Here is a 15,071-nt window from a genome sequence, read left to right on the forward strand (position 1 = left end):
GTGATCCCATAGACTAGAGTACTATTTACTCTATGAGTGATCCGCTCATGATTATGATAATAGCGTTGTTCCACTTGTTCCGTGATAATAGCACGCAAGGACGTGTAACGACTGTAACGTCGTGTTAGCCGTTAGGTTATGTTCTTAAACAATTCTCCATCCTTCGTGCTTACACACCGAGTTTCTTTGATGCCACTTATTATCACCTCCAAGTTCTGAGGGCTGAGGATACAGTCGTCACTTGTCGCTAGTATCAAACGATCGCGATGATATAATATCATACAATACGATTGCGTATTATGAAAATTTATGATCTAAGGTATGAAATATTGAGATGTTTATCGTCAGCGAATTCGAAGAGGTCGTGAAGGTGCAGCCGACGCATTTGGAAGACGATCAAATGTCCCGGATCGTCATACACCTCAATTCGATGCTCGCCAACAAAGTGGTAATGGACGTCGGCTTGTGTCTGTCGTTATTCGACATTTTGGAAATCGGCGATTCGATAATATACCCGAGCGAGGGAGCGTATTTTTCCAAGGTGCGATTTAGATTCATCGTCTTCAGGTGTGTACCGACAAAGTAATGGCCTGGACTGTCAAAATTCCTCCTATTTTTCAGTTTGTCTTCAGGTTGTGGGTTCTTGGACCCCTAAGAAGTCTGTAGATATAGCTACTTGGTGGTATTTGAAGAAGTTTTTTATTGATGTTTGGATGTATTTAATTTCATTTAAGTGTATTAAACTGCCAGCAATTCTTATAACGAGAGGCTGATTTTTCGTTTTTTATGGCTATAGGCACTTCAAATTTGCCACCCCTATAATAGTCTAATTCTCTAAATATTAAATTAAAATATAATAAACAATAGTACCTGAATTCATTTGAATTGTTAGACCTTTTTTCTTGCTTTTAGTTGATTGCGCCTACTTTAGAAAAAATTTTATGAAAACCTACAATGATAGGTAGGTACCTAATTTTTATGAATTATGAATCTTCATTAGGTTTTACTTTTAACCATTGTTTGGAACATTAAGTAAAATACAATATTTTACAACATTTATAATAACAGACATACAAAACAGATGTTATAATAAATATTTTTTTGTATTAATTCTCAACTTAACAAGTTTAATTTTAGAAGTTGACAACTTTTAAAATATTTTATTGTATTAGTACTTACTTTTTTATTCTCAAACTACTAAAAGTGTATGTTTAGTTTAGTAAGATATTACAGAGTTAAATCTTTCAATGAATTTTTTTTTATTTTTTTTTTTTTTATTTATCCCAATAAATGCCAATACATATGTATAAAGCACCTGGGTATTATCTTGTTGATTCGTAAAATTCACGATCATACCACAATTTTTCAAACAGACCTGATAGACAAAAAAATAATAATAATATTATTATTACTACCGAAAATTTTTGATTATTGTTATTGTTGCCATTTGAATAAGACGCGTGGCTGTGTGGATGATTTTCAATGTGGTAACTTGCGCTTTGCGCTGACTATTCCAACAGAGCTCAAGGTGTTAAAATATATTATAATATCATCTAAAACTATTTTCTATACAATAAACACAGTACTTGTGGATTTACAAATGTATTATGACTGTAAATTATATTGAATCAAAATAGATACACAATATACATTAAAATAATATGTATACAAAAATATATTATACATTACTATACAATTATTTTTTGTAAATATACCTTAAGTAACTAATCTTTCAAATCCTTCCAGAATATGCCACCCTATGCAGCTGCATACTCTGCGTAATGGGAAATCTGCCTCTGCTTATAACTCATACTCATAATAATAATACTTTTTTAGATAATTATACTTTATAGTATAAAGTTTTTTCTCAACAAAAGTCCAAAATACAGAAAAGAGTAAGAAACTATAAATCCCTGGATTACACGTTGAATGCATTCAATAATCACATATTATATAATGACTGCACTTAGTAATTTATTCATATAGAATAAGAACAATATTGTACTCCAAAGTTAAGAATTCACCAGTTTTGTGCACGATGACTGCCTGACCTCCTTGTGATTGCTTTGCATTCTTTGATTGGTCAACAGTCATCGGCGGTGCTCGTTTTGTGGTGGAAATGCGTGAGCAAGACGAGTTTTCGTTAGCCGAGAGGTGTATTCTTAACATGAACAGAGTATAGTTTTTATCTGGTTGATTAAATGGGCACAAATTATGTGAGTTATAATTTAAAAATTCTGAGACACCCAAACTCCCCCAAAATTGCGCCCCTGGCGGTTACAGTGACATTGTTACACAACATATTTCTCATGTTGTAGACCATTTGTCGAAGAAATACTCATTGGAAAAGTAAAGAGCTCCAGTCCCGATGGAGCTGTACTGACGACTGGCTTCTTTGAAGACATATTTGTGCCAGCAGCAAACATGCAAAACCCCAGTCGTTTTGACGTCAAAGACAAAGTGTGGGTGTGGGAATACGACAACTGTGGAGATACAGTTGAGTTGCACATGGACATTGGTGAGACAGTTAGGTTTCGTGTAGTTTCAGAACAGTTTGTCGATACGCATCCAGGGGTGGACAGCGGGCTTTTAGACGCCGGTGAGATAGCCACATCAAAATCAAAATCACCATATTCAATTGTTGGGACAGTAAGAGAACCTGGTTTAGGAGTAATTGGATGGTGGACAGATTTATAAATTGTTAAATAGGTAACACAAATTATTTGTAAGTATAAATTTTAAATTAAATGTTGCACATAATGAAATCAAATAATAGTTGTTTTTTTATCATCTTTAGTTGTACATTATACTTTATCCTATATTGACTTTAAAATTTTAAAATCATGTGCCTCAGATAATTCATTTAGAACAAACATTGATTTAAAAATGATTGTATTTTAAATAGTTCTACTGTACTAAAGAACCTTGCTGCTTTGAAATGTTTTAAAAAAAAAAAAATATTTAATACAAATTTAATTGTTCTCGAATAAGAAATACCTGCTATTGAACCATAAAAACAACCTTCTGTAGGACAATTCTCAAGTTTACATTGTGCCCATAACATTTGGGTATACAATTCAACAAATTACTAAGATAAAATAAAAATATCTTGTTTTCTAAATATTTTAAATAAATAGTATTTAGATTTTCTTCATTTTTTTAAAAAAATATACTATTTACATATTATGAGTTAAGTATTGGTACTTGTAGCTTTGCCACCAGTCAAGTAGCTAAGTGTCCATCAGCAGTATTTAATCTAAAAACTCAAAATGTATGATCTATATTTTTATCTTACATTCACATAAACACAAATCTAATACTTAAAATAAAGAAGACATGTATTTCAAACAAATACTTCTCAGTTATAGTGTTGAATAGTATTTTGTAATATCTTATCATGATAATATGCCATTGCATGTGTCAATAAATTATCATTAAAAATAAGTTTTTCATTTTTACAACAAATATATATCATTAGCAAATTGAAATGTATGACAACGACCATCAAGAAATGAAAATGAAGAATCTTTGGAGTTTAGGGAATATTGTTATTTTTATTTTATTTTAAATTATTTGCATGTTAATTAGGAAATATTAATAGTTAACTAAGCTACAATTAATTAAAAAATGTCCTGGTGGCAGAGCTATAAATTGTATACGGCAGGATGCCATGTTGGAAGAAGGATAACTGATAAAAACGGGAACATACAATACTTAAAAGTTATACATAACAAAATTTAATCACACTTTTTCTTTTGAAATTGTTTATTTTATTTCAATTTAAAAAAACTATGTAGTAAACAATCATTTTTAATAATAAAATTACCAATAATAGCAGTAGTATAAAAAAAAACAAGATAAAGTCTATTATAAAGAAATTGGAAAGTATAAAAACTTTAAGTTGTCATAACTACATTTTTAAATCAATTATTAATTTAGGGGTTTATACTATGTTTATTTTAAAATTTTAATTTTAATAATATTGGAGGTTCATCAATTATAAAATTAAGTGTAAAGTATTGATAAAATCTGATGGCACAACTGTGTTGTCAATAATTTCTGTGTGGATTATAACCATGAGGCCTTGGACCACCCTGTTAAATGTGTAAGTAAAATTAACTATCAGTAAATAAATTTATAAAATTTCAATTCAAAACACTTACTCTTTGGGTAGTATGATTATATGGTTGATAACGATTATTTTGTGATCTTCCCATTGGACCCACATTTCCATTAAAAGATTGTCTAGGCCTAAATTATGATACAAAAATTTGAATTCATTGTTGGTAATAATAAAAAAAAATTAACAGCTTACTGAGAATTATTGGCTTGAAAACCAGCAGTAAAATATCCTGGTCTATCATTTCTGCGCATAGACGGTTGATCAGATGTGTATTGAGTTCCATAATTTGGATATGCATTGTTGTCTGATCTATAAGAGTTATTTTGTTGACGACCATAATTGCCGTGGTTTGTGTTCTGATCATTTTGAGGAAATTGGTTTTGATTTGCATGCCAATTACTACTTGGACGCCTAGAATTTGGGTAGTCATTTCTATAATCTAAAAAAACAAAAATAGTTAGAATACGTCTAACATGGTAAAATAATCAAATTGATTGATAAATAATAGTAATTACTTTGTGGTGGAGGAACAGAACCATAATTACTTGAATTTCTTGGTACGTGACTTCCATTTCTGGGTGAATAATGCCTAAAAATAAAATGTTTCTTAATATGTAAAAAAAAGTATTAAAATGTATACTTACGATAATGTTCTATGACCTGAAGTTGCAAGCCTTCCACGTTGATTTGAATGAGTCATACCAATCATAGGCCTCCAAGATCGAGATTGTTCATCAGACAAATGCTTTGGTTTCAATACCCTTGGAGGTTCTCTTCACATAAACATTTTTTTTTTTAATTATACTTATTTAAATCATAACTAGTAAAGGAAAATTACACTTACATAACACCTTTAAGACGAATAGCTTCAAATATATGATTATCTCCATAGTTAGGGTCTTCAAATTTCACACTAAAAAAAAGTTCTATTAAATGATATTTTATACCATACAGGAAAATAACATTTGAAACTTACCATATAACTTGATTTGATCTTACAACGTTTAATCCCATAACTGGCGACGGAAGTGACCTAAAATTATTTATTATGTGTAATTAAATATTTTCAACAGTGATTAAATTAACTAATAATTTATATTACCCTCCAATTTTGACACAATCATCAGCCAGCATAACTTTACCTTCCATACCATCAATAAGTACAGATGTCAAGTTTTCATAGTTATCTTTATTTAAGTATAACTCTTTAAGTAATTCGTACTTAGAATTATCTTGTTGAATATACAAACGATCCATGCCTTTTACATTGCGTCGTCCTAAGTGTTAATATTTCAAATTAGAATTAAAAATAGAAAATATCCTACAAAGTTATTACTTTTAAATTAAAAAGTAATTGAATATTATGCGATCTCATTTTTAACTTTTACTTGTTGGGACAGTGTATATAAATTAGGATTAGACTAGAAAAAGTGTACTTTTATTTATTCAAATGTTGAGTTTTTAATAATAATATTTTTGTATTAATTTCGAAAAAAATTTGAAACATGTAAAAGTGCATTTCTCATTAAACTGCCATAAAACTAATTTGATTGAAAATTATTATACTCTGTTCAGCTTTGAACTTGCCAGTTCTGCACATCCCTCTATCAAACCGGTTTGCCTATGTCAGCGTGTAGCGTAGGGGAACCAAATTTGGTCGAGGCGCTGAGTGTTCTTTCGCAGGATAGAGTATAGTTAATGATGTTGGCCTACTGTAATGTATATTATTCATCGTTTTGAAAATAATGACATTTTGCGATTTACTGATAAGTGATAACACTTGAATTACTAATTAGTAACTTTCTTTATTTAAACTTTAAAATAAAAATACTGGAAACAATTGATCTTGTTTTTTAAGTTGAATTTAATATAATGGGTTCTATCAGCCACAGGGACTTCTGATAAACAGAGCTCTATATTTACAATTTATAAACTAAGCGTTACACTTAAAAAATAACTTAACTTATTACTCTCATGTTTATGTTATAAATATAATGTTTACATACTTTCTTCAGAAGTCAAAAGATCATAGTATGGTTCTAAAGCTTTATGTAGTCTTGCTTCCTCGACAAATGGCAATAGTGCAACACCTTGCCAAGCAAACTTTTTACCATTTAAATCAATTTTGAAGTCAACTGGATAAAAATCAATTATTGTTGATTCCTATGAATTAAATAATTCTATTATAAAAAATATATATTTATATAAATACCCAGGACTGGTATGAAAAATTATTTACTGGATCACTCATCAAAACAGCCCAAGGTTGAGGTACATGATTGCTACTAGCTGCAGGGAAAACACTCATGAGTTGTTCTAATGGACGAAACTGTGAACAAAATTGGAAACATTAGTTATTAATTAATGAAATGTTAAAACAATTATAAGTAACATACTGGCACGGTTCCTTTTTCAAACTTTGTTGATACTGCAGATATATTAAGAAAGTCAGATGCAAATGGTGCATAATGATAAGGGAAATACCATTTCCAAGAAGGACAACCTTGGTAATAATATTGAAGAACCCAACAAAGACCACGCACATACTCCAAAGCCACTTGATGTCGGAAACCACTGTTTGTCCTGTCTACATCAAATTTAGATTCATAGTAACGTTCCTTAAAACCATCTTCCCACAAACGAACTTCATCGGGTGTTTCTTTTTCTTCATCTGATGATTCATTATCATCTCTTTTACGTTTCAATCCTTGATTATTTTCATTACCCTAGTAACAAAAAATAATTCAATCCACATAACATACTAAAATATTTTACGATCAATAAACTTTTATAACTAACAACACTTTGTCTCCTCATTTCATCAACAGTTTGTCTTGGATTAGATATTGAAAATGCTGCATTTGGTGCCTATAATAAAATACATAAGCATATTCAGTTAATTCACTATTAGAAAAACGACATTAAGTTATTAATAAAATTATATAATTACTGATGGTGCATATTGACCCCCTAGTACAAAACTGGGAGCGCTTTTTGAGCGCATTAATTTATCTCGTTTTTCTCGCCGTTTTTTCAATTTGTTTCTATCGGCAAACATTTTTTCTGTTTGTTGCCTTTTTTTAAATATTTCATCTTCAGCCATACCCAAGTCAGACATTATTAATTGTACTCTATCCAAATTTACGTCACCACTAGCAGTCAAGAATCCCTGAAAAGAAAAATAATTTACACATTTAAATATAAATCACATAAACAGAAATAAACAATATATATTTAATATTAAAACAATTACCCCAGTTTTGTACACAGTTTTCTTATACAAAGACACAAGACGATCAATTGCATTTTCTCTTATTTCTAATGATGGCAAATGAGGCAAAAAGTCATTACCAACAAAAAAACACATAAACACCCAATCATCCAGAGCTCGTTCAAATTCATATTTAAATGGTAAGTTAGGCATTTCTAATTCTCGTTCTAAATATTCACGTAACACATTCAAACGTACAAATATGAACTGAACATCAGCTGAAAATTCAATAGTTGATCCATCATTGAATGCTTCTCTTTCTAAACCTTGGCAGTCCTTAATTTCATGTCCTAAACATATTATTAAACATAAATAAAATTATAATATCATATAATATTATTAATGACTACTAATATACTAAAATAAATATTTGTTGGGTCTCTATCATTACTCATATAGAGTCAAGTATGGAAACAAATTTATCTCCATGCCTCACAGCTTGTGACTAATATAAATCGATATCTTAAATAATTTGTGTGATAAATTATGATACTTTGATTTTAGCCATGTAATCGCAATCATTAAGTAGAAAGAGACAACAGAAAATTAAAATGATTGATAATATAATAAGTCAAAATTTATACCCATTTGACCACACATATCACAAGGCTTGGGTTGATTGGGTTTAAATTCTTCCCTAATTATTGTAAAATTTGGTTCATGAGTTGCAAGTCCTAACATAATGAGATCAGCATCAGCACCACAAAGAACATGTTGTGTATTTGGATCATGATTAGGTTGTGCTGAAAATTAAAATATATAAATCAAATTAAACATGAATTTACAATACTAAATGTAACAATTTTATTCATACCTCTTTGTTTTCTTATAAAATCCATTATTTTATGTTCACCTTCTCCTGGGACATTAGCATCAGACAATATAACTTTGACACCTTTCCATCCAGGATCATTGTTTAACCGATCATGGACATAATAATGCAAACATGCAGATAGTTTATCCATAAATGGTGTTCCCTATAAAACCATTTTAATTTAGTTAAAGATTTATTTAATACATGTTTAAAGCACTAGTATTGTAAATAAATGCTATGAATACAACAAAACACAACAAAAAAAACAGTCACAATAGTTTTTCTGTTTACCTCACGTGACCATTAAAAAAAAAGAGTACGCAATTGAACCAATATTTAAAAATTATAAAAAAATATTTATTTGTTTTTTAAATTTAATTGTGCTATTGATTTTTATTATTATACCTAGTTTGACAAAAATAATATTATGGTGTTAATAAATATCATAAAATAGTGAGTTAGGTTTTACTAAAGAATAATAATAAATAATAAATCACTGTATTCATCACACTTTTTAAATAAAAAATATGTTGATTAATAGAATTGAAATTATGTTGAAATTTAAATAAGTCAATGCCAATTTTAAATAGTTTAGTAAATTCAAATACCCTACTTTAGTTTAGAATCTTAAGCTTTAATTATTTTAACATTTATTAGTACTTATTTGGTATTTACTTAATTTTGTATTTAAGGAGGATGCAGAGTGATTTGTTTTAAGGAATAATATTTAGGCATTTCACAGTGTTAGGAAAGTTCCTTTTAAAAAGGAACTCGTGTCCGTTCCTCGTTCCTACTGTAAAAAAGGAACTCGTTCCCGTTCCTTTACACATTTTAACGATTTAAGTGGTGGTCAATGGTTTTTTTTGCAAACAGATTCTAAGTCTGATAATCGGACCGAGAGAGTTAACCGATTATTTCTGACTTAAAATGTTTTCACAAAAAACACCATTGACCAGCACTCAAATCGATTAACTCACTCCTTTCTAAGGAGCACCGATTTTTACTATAGTATACAGTATTACAGCGTATACTATTACTATACACGATACACCACACATAGAGACATGCTATAGGTCAGGGCTCACCAATTAATACTTTCCGTGGGCCACATTAAGAATTCGGAAAATTCTCGAGGGCCATAAAAATGCAAAGTATGTTACATAATATTTATTATAATAGGCCGTTGGGCCAAAACTAATGTACAAAGATAAGAAATTATCGGCTTCTTTTCTCCTTATCTGCGGGCCGGTTACAATTCATTCACGGGCCGCCATTTGGTGATCCCTGCTATAGGTTATAGCCCATAGGAGTATAGGACATAGAGATAATAGTATAATACAACAATCTGTTTTTTTTAAATTCAATTTATTTCCTATTCTAAAACATCAAAATGAAGAATGAAAAAAACAATTCATCAATTTACTTTAAAGTCAAAATATTTATATGTTATTTTTATTTATAATAAAGATGAAAAAATATTTTTATACTGACATTTTGTTTTGTTTGAGAAGAACTAATTTTTCAAACAATGAATCTTAAATTAAAATTAATTTGATTCCCATTTGTCTACGACAAAATTATTATTATTTGGTTATACAGATTATTTGTAAAACACATCAATATTTCGAGAACATATTTCGTTTATTGGTCCATGGCGCGGAACCGGTGTCGACACATAGTCAACTGACGGCGTCACAGCTCAGTTTTGGAGTGGAAACACACTATAATATGCGTTTCATAAATACTGTGGCACTCAACGTGTTAAAAATAACTATTTTTTTCATTATTTAAGGAATGAAAATTTTATTTCAAGTTCCTTAAAAATAGGACCTCTTTCCCATTCCTCGTTCCTATATTTTAAATAGAACGCGTTCCGAGCTTTGTTCCTATAAAAGGAAAGCGTTCCTTCCCAACACTGGCATTTCATGTATATTTGAGCTGTGCTACTATGTGAGAAGTAAGTGAATGTTAGTGTGTTTAATTCATAAAATTTGTTATCGAGTATCGGGCACTGACGGCTCACCGCCCGCATATAAATTTCTGCAGACAGGTCAAGGACACAGATTTCATCAACTATGCTATTCAAATGACAAAATGCTAAAAAGCTAGACAAAATTGAGGGACTTGGATTCAACAATTTTAATTTTGAAAATGGATATAATAGATAATTAGTCATTGTGAAGTTAGGGAATGGCCAAGAGTATTTTATTCATTCAAATTCTTCTATAAAATATCAACAGTTTAAAATTCTATGGTCATGCTTTAATAGTTTTTGAAGATTTTCAATTAGTTTTTAAAATTAAAATATGTCAAACCCAACTCCCACAGTTCTGTTTAGTTTTTGGCCAGTTTATGTGATTATGTGTACCTGCTCCAGCCCTCCTAATATCAATATTCAACTTACAGGTGTAATACAGTTGCTATCAAAATGCTCTCCTTTCTGCTTCTCTGGTGGTAAAATGGCCCCAGCTTCAATAAGATTTTTTCTCACGCGTGCCAATTCTTCAGTTTTTTCTGTTGTTTCTTTAGATGCCCTAAAACGCCTTGACCTCTGTTGGTTCATTTTAGCTCTAGGAGCCTAAAAAATATTAATACATATACATACTACTTGTTGTATAAGATATATATCATTAATAATAAACATAAAATAACTTACCACACCATCAATAGCCATGTACAAGACCTTACGAGGCCTCACAATTCTAAATAGACGGTCAATACATTCGAATATTGCTACCATCATTTCATCTTCATCTTTTGGAGCAGGTCTTTAAATATTAAAAGAAGCGTTAATAATTTATTAATTTGGATTGCATTGTTTAATGTTTACTTATTTTCAGGATGTGTACAAGGGTGTATAATCCCATTCATGTCCAAATATAAATTGTCGAATTCAATACCATTTGGATTTGGCGAGGTTGAATCTATTGGAATTTGTTCTCCATTTACATCTGTCGACTAAAAGTAAACAAATTACAAACATACGAAGCCAGCCCACTAACAAAATAATCATACTTTTTGCTCAATACAATTGACAATAACTGATGGATATTTTCTAGTCAACCATCTAAAAAATGCAGGTACACCCATGTTTGAACTCTCTTGGTTGTTGATTAATCTTAAAAACTGTTAAATGTAAATTAAATTTGGTATTCACTATTCAGTGTAGATGTAGATATTATGTTTATTCGGACTACAAAATTAAAATGTTAAACGCTGATTAAACACGATGATAGCCAAGAGGTACTTGTGATCAATAGTAAATATTGTGTGAATTTTCTTGAACGATTGAATCATGAAATAGATACTGAAATTGGATCTTGTATAGCAGCTTATGTTGTACTTAAAAAATTCATATTTCGGGTTCAACACCGAAAACTAGTTAACACTCTCCAAAGTGTCGATGTATTTGGCAACATTTTAGAAATTAGCAATTAGCAATATTAGCATGCTGTATTGCTGTTATGGATATTATGCCTTCGTATTTTGTATACAAACGTTGACAGTGTCGCCAATCGCTCACCAGTTCATTCTTGATTTTTGTTAAGAGCCTGCAAGTGATAATATCAAAAGAAAAAGAATTTATAGAAATTATTAGAATAGGAGGAAAAGATATCTGCCCTTTGGACTGACCACTGAGAAACTGAACTAGAGTTCATTGAGTTCAGTGGAGCAGAGTGGGCAGACGGATAATCTGATGTCGTATTCATTTATTCCTTCGAAAGGTGCCAAAAAATATAATAATCCACAACCATCTGAATTACCTTTTATTATTAAAAACAAACACAGACAAACAAACGTCTAGTACTCCTCAAAATCAGCACTGCCCCGCATGGCCGCATACCGTAGTGACTAGTGCTACGTCTTTAAATATAATTTTATAGAATTGTGTAGATGTAAATGATGTACATTGATGATATACATCATGATGTAAATAACATCATTGATTCTATTAGTTGTTTTTATATAATAGGTAAATCTACAATGGTTAATTGTTTTACATAAAAGGAAATGTACCTATTTATTTATTTTTTGTATAACTATATTTCCATAATTGACTGTTTGTATAGAATAAAGATTATTAGATAATCAGTCCTATTTTAAAAGGCTAACTTTGATTATTTTTGAATTTTTTATAGTTAATATTCAGAAATAACTCAATTTTATTTAATTTTTAATTTTTTAATTTTTATACTTTTTACGTTTATCAACTGTTTTTTATAAAATAAATGGAAATATTTTATTTTATGATTTTTTTATGATTATATATTTCATAGTCACGCTATAATGTTATATATTTGATTTGTTTTAAAAAAAAAGTTAAGTTATAATAAAATACAATTTTTTTAATTTAATTTTGTTTTACTGTTGGTTTTTATATGACATGCCATTTTATGAGTACAACAGTCAACAATTGATTTCTCGCCTGTTAATTATTAAACAAATAAATACGAATTTAAAATTTTTAAGATTTTTTTTAAGGTAGGTAATCATGATTATAATATTTATATATACTATTGTCCTTCATGAGAAAGTCAATATCGGGTTGAAAACTGGTTGGTTTTAGAATTAAAACTTTCAACATTCAGTCAATTCCTATTTTAGCGTTAATTATACACTAATTGGACACTGACTACTGAGTGTAGATAATAATGATAAATATTATTATAACCAGAAATATTATAATGTATTTACTAAAAATATATACTAATATTATTTTAAATATATATATATATAATATATAATATTAAATATTATATATTTATATGGTTCACGGCCCAGTATCACTGTGGTACCACGCTGCTCGAGACCCACAAGTGGGCCACGGCCCATGGGTTGGGAACCATCTGGACTACAGGATAATAATACTGAAGTCGGCAGCCATTTGCCCATTGGGCAAAATTGCGCAGGATTGTTATACCCTCTAATTTTCCCATTTCAATGTCTTATTTCGTCTAAATTTGAGCTTAAAATATATATTTAAAAAACTCATGTTTATAAATTTTTTAGAATTTTTCGGTTACAGTACGGAATATTAATGAAAAAGTTTGCTTAAAATTGTAAATTCTTAGCTAAAAAAAAAATTCTAAAAAATCTAAAAAAAATTTAACATTATACATTTTTAACTACAAAATAGTTTGCAAATTTTCATTGAAAAATGTCAAGCCTCCGGCTATCAAAATGCATAGGGTAGTGGTTCTCTACCGGTGTGTCGCCAAAAAAATTGTTAATTTATATTGAACACGTTCAAAGTAGAAATACATGACATTATTATCACACAGATAACAAAAAAATAAGATGGTCTTATTTTCAATTATTTACATATTATTGTTTTACAATTATTACTTTTTCAAAAATCCATTAATTGTCTGAAGCGTGTCTCCATTTTTTTCTGAATCTAAATTTTAGGCACGGATAAAATATACATTGATATGGGACAACCCTTATAATTATCATTTTAATATTATTAAACCAGAATTTTTCGCAAAATTGGTTAAGAAAAAAACAAATTATTGAACTTAGAATTTTATTGTACTAAGAATGCAGTCAATAATTGTAAATTAGACCGACCGCCACACTAGTAGGTAAGTAGTAAAGTAAAATCATTTCAAAGCGACTGAAATTGCTTTACTGTTCTATGAAAAATAAAATATTTGTGGTTTATAGAAAAACTGCACACTGGCAATGCATAGTCAGAATAAAACAATTGTGTCTTAAATCATAAGGTCCAGTCAAGAATATTACCCCTTATGGCTCAACAATAATAATAACAAAGCCATTATTCTGATTTCTGCCCACTAATACTATACTATACAGTATAGTTTAACCCACCTAAGTAAATTATATGTTTTCATATTTTGGGGTTCGGTAGTCCACTTAAAAACTTGTTTTTAAAATGCTTAAAAATGATATCTAATGCCTGCGGTTAATTTTTGATGCATAAACAAATTTTATTCGTGCCAAAAATACTATACGAATTAAAACAACATTGTACTACCTATATAATTATTTCCTGTACTATAAAATAAAATAAAAATAATGTAGCAACTAGTACCCTAGTTTATATAGGCGTTCCTAAAATATATTTGGTTGTATTATTAAATGATTCATGAAGCACCTATTATATAGATTTATAAAGGTAGCAGTAAACAGGTGTATAGTTATATAAATATATTTTCAATTTAATCATAACATGGTTTAATGTTGTGTTGTTGAATAAATGCAGTACACGACATTATGTCATTATTATTATTACAACAGTAGGTACAACATATTTGGTAATATTTTCATTGGCAAAGTTCATTACATAAAATTTTTTTACGAACTTGTAAATGCTCAAGCGTATGTTTATTTGGTTGTTTTTGTATTTTTGTCTTTTGATTAGTTTGGTATTTATTATAAACGTCAATCATAATCGTAATTACTTCTCTTGATGCATTTTGAAAGTTATCTATATAAACCTAAAAACAAAATTTTGCCTCATAAATCGCAGTAGTATTTAAATATACAATGAGTGATTCATTTATCGTATAACTTATTATTTTACAATGTATTACATTAAAGATTCTGAGTAAAGCGACAAATGTATTTATATTTTATTTTTTTTATTTAAGATTTTACAATGATGTTTATTTTTATTTTGTTGTGTGTGTCTTCATCTGTCTACACGATAAGTAGCTATAGTCGAAGTAATGCTTCGATTTTTAACTTCAGTATCTTGTTTACTGTTAAAGTGAATCTAGTTTTCAAAAGCCCAGGAAAAAACAAAAAAAAGCGGGGAAGTGGATGTCGCTCAGCTGTACATTAGGTGTCTAGATTCTAGAAGATCGCTGTAATGGATGGAATTAAATTTGAATTCAATG

The 15,071-nt window shown here is 29.4% G+C and overlaps 2 protein-coding genes across 2 annotated transcripts; one reads left to right on the top strand and one right to left on the bottom strand.

The window, feature by feature from the left end:
* Window positions 1-117: 117 nt before the first annotated feature.
* LOC111042671 (DNA-directed RNA polymerase III subunit RPC8) lies at window positions 118-2,770 on the top strand. The gene is made up of 2 exons (XM_022327359.1): window positions 118-567; window positions 2,319-2,770. The coding sequence occupies exons 1-2, from the start codon at window positions 335-337 to the stop codon at window positions 2,695-2,697; spliced, it is 612 nt and encodes a 203-aa protein (XP_022183051.1). The 5' UTR covers window positions 118-334; the 3' UTR covers window positions 2,698-2,770.
* Window positions 2,771-3,931: 1,161 nt separating this feature from the next.
* Window positions 3,932-11,678, bottom strand: LOC111042646 (5'-3' exoribonuclease 2 homolog). The gene is made up of 20 exons (XM_022327333.1): window positions 11,224-11,678; window positions 11,039-11,166; window positions 10,865-10,976; window positions 10,613-10,786; window positions 8,209-8,371; window positions 7,979-8,137; window positions 7,377-7,684; window positions 7,074-7,292; window positions 6,923-6,991; window positions 6,520-6,849; window positions 6,363-6,452; window positions 6,130-6,286; window positions 5,226-5,400; window positions 5,100-5,156; window positions 4,968-5,036; window positions 4,768-4,896; window positions 4,639-4,712; window positions 4,316-4,562; window positions 4,164-4,251; window positions 3,932-4,094 (listed from the first exon to the last, which is right to left on the bottom strand). The coding sequence occupies exons 1-20, from the start codon at window positions 11,296-11,298 to the stop codon at window positions 4,050-4,052; spliced, it is 2,868 nt and encodes a 955-aa protein (XP_022183025.1). The 5' UTR covers window positions 11,299-11,678; the 3' UTR covers window positions 3,932-4,049.
* Window positions 11,679-15,071: the final 3,393 nt, after the last annotated feature.

Source organism: Myzus persicae, unplaced genomic scaffold, assembly GCF_001856785.1.
Source record: "Myzus persicae strain clone G006 unplaced genomic scaffold, MPER_G0061.0, whole genome shotgun sequence".
Taxonomy (NCBI): Eukaryota; Metazoa; Arthropoda; class Insecta; order Hemiptera; family Aphididae; genus Myzus; species Myzus persicae.

Coding starts and splice junctions, on each gene's coding strand:
- LOC111042646 (XM_022327333.1), bottom strand. CDS start 11,298: ATGGGTGTACCTGCATTTTTTAGATGGTTGACTAGAAAATATCCATCA. Junction 10,787..10,864: donor ACATGGCTATTGATGGTGTG/GTAAGTTATTTT, acceptor AATATTTTTTAG/GCTCCTAGAGCTAAAATGAA. Junction 6,287..6,362: donor CTGTTTTGATGAGTGATCCA/GTAAATAATTTT, acceptor TTTAATTCATAG/GAATCAACAATAATTGATTT.
- LOC111042671 (XM_022327359.1), top strand. CDS start 335: ATGTTTATCGTCAGCGAATTCGAAGAGGTCGTGAAGGTGCAGCCGACG. Junction 568..2,318: donor TTTAGATTCATCGTCTTCAG/GTGTGTACCGAC, acceptor CTCATGTTGTAG/ACCATTTGTCGAAGAAATAC.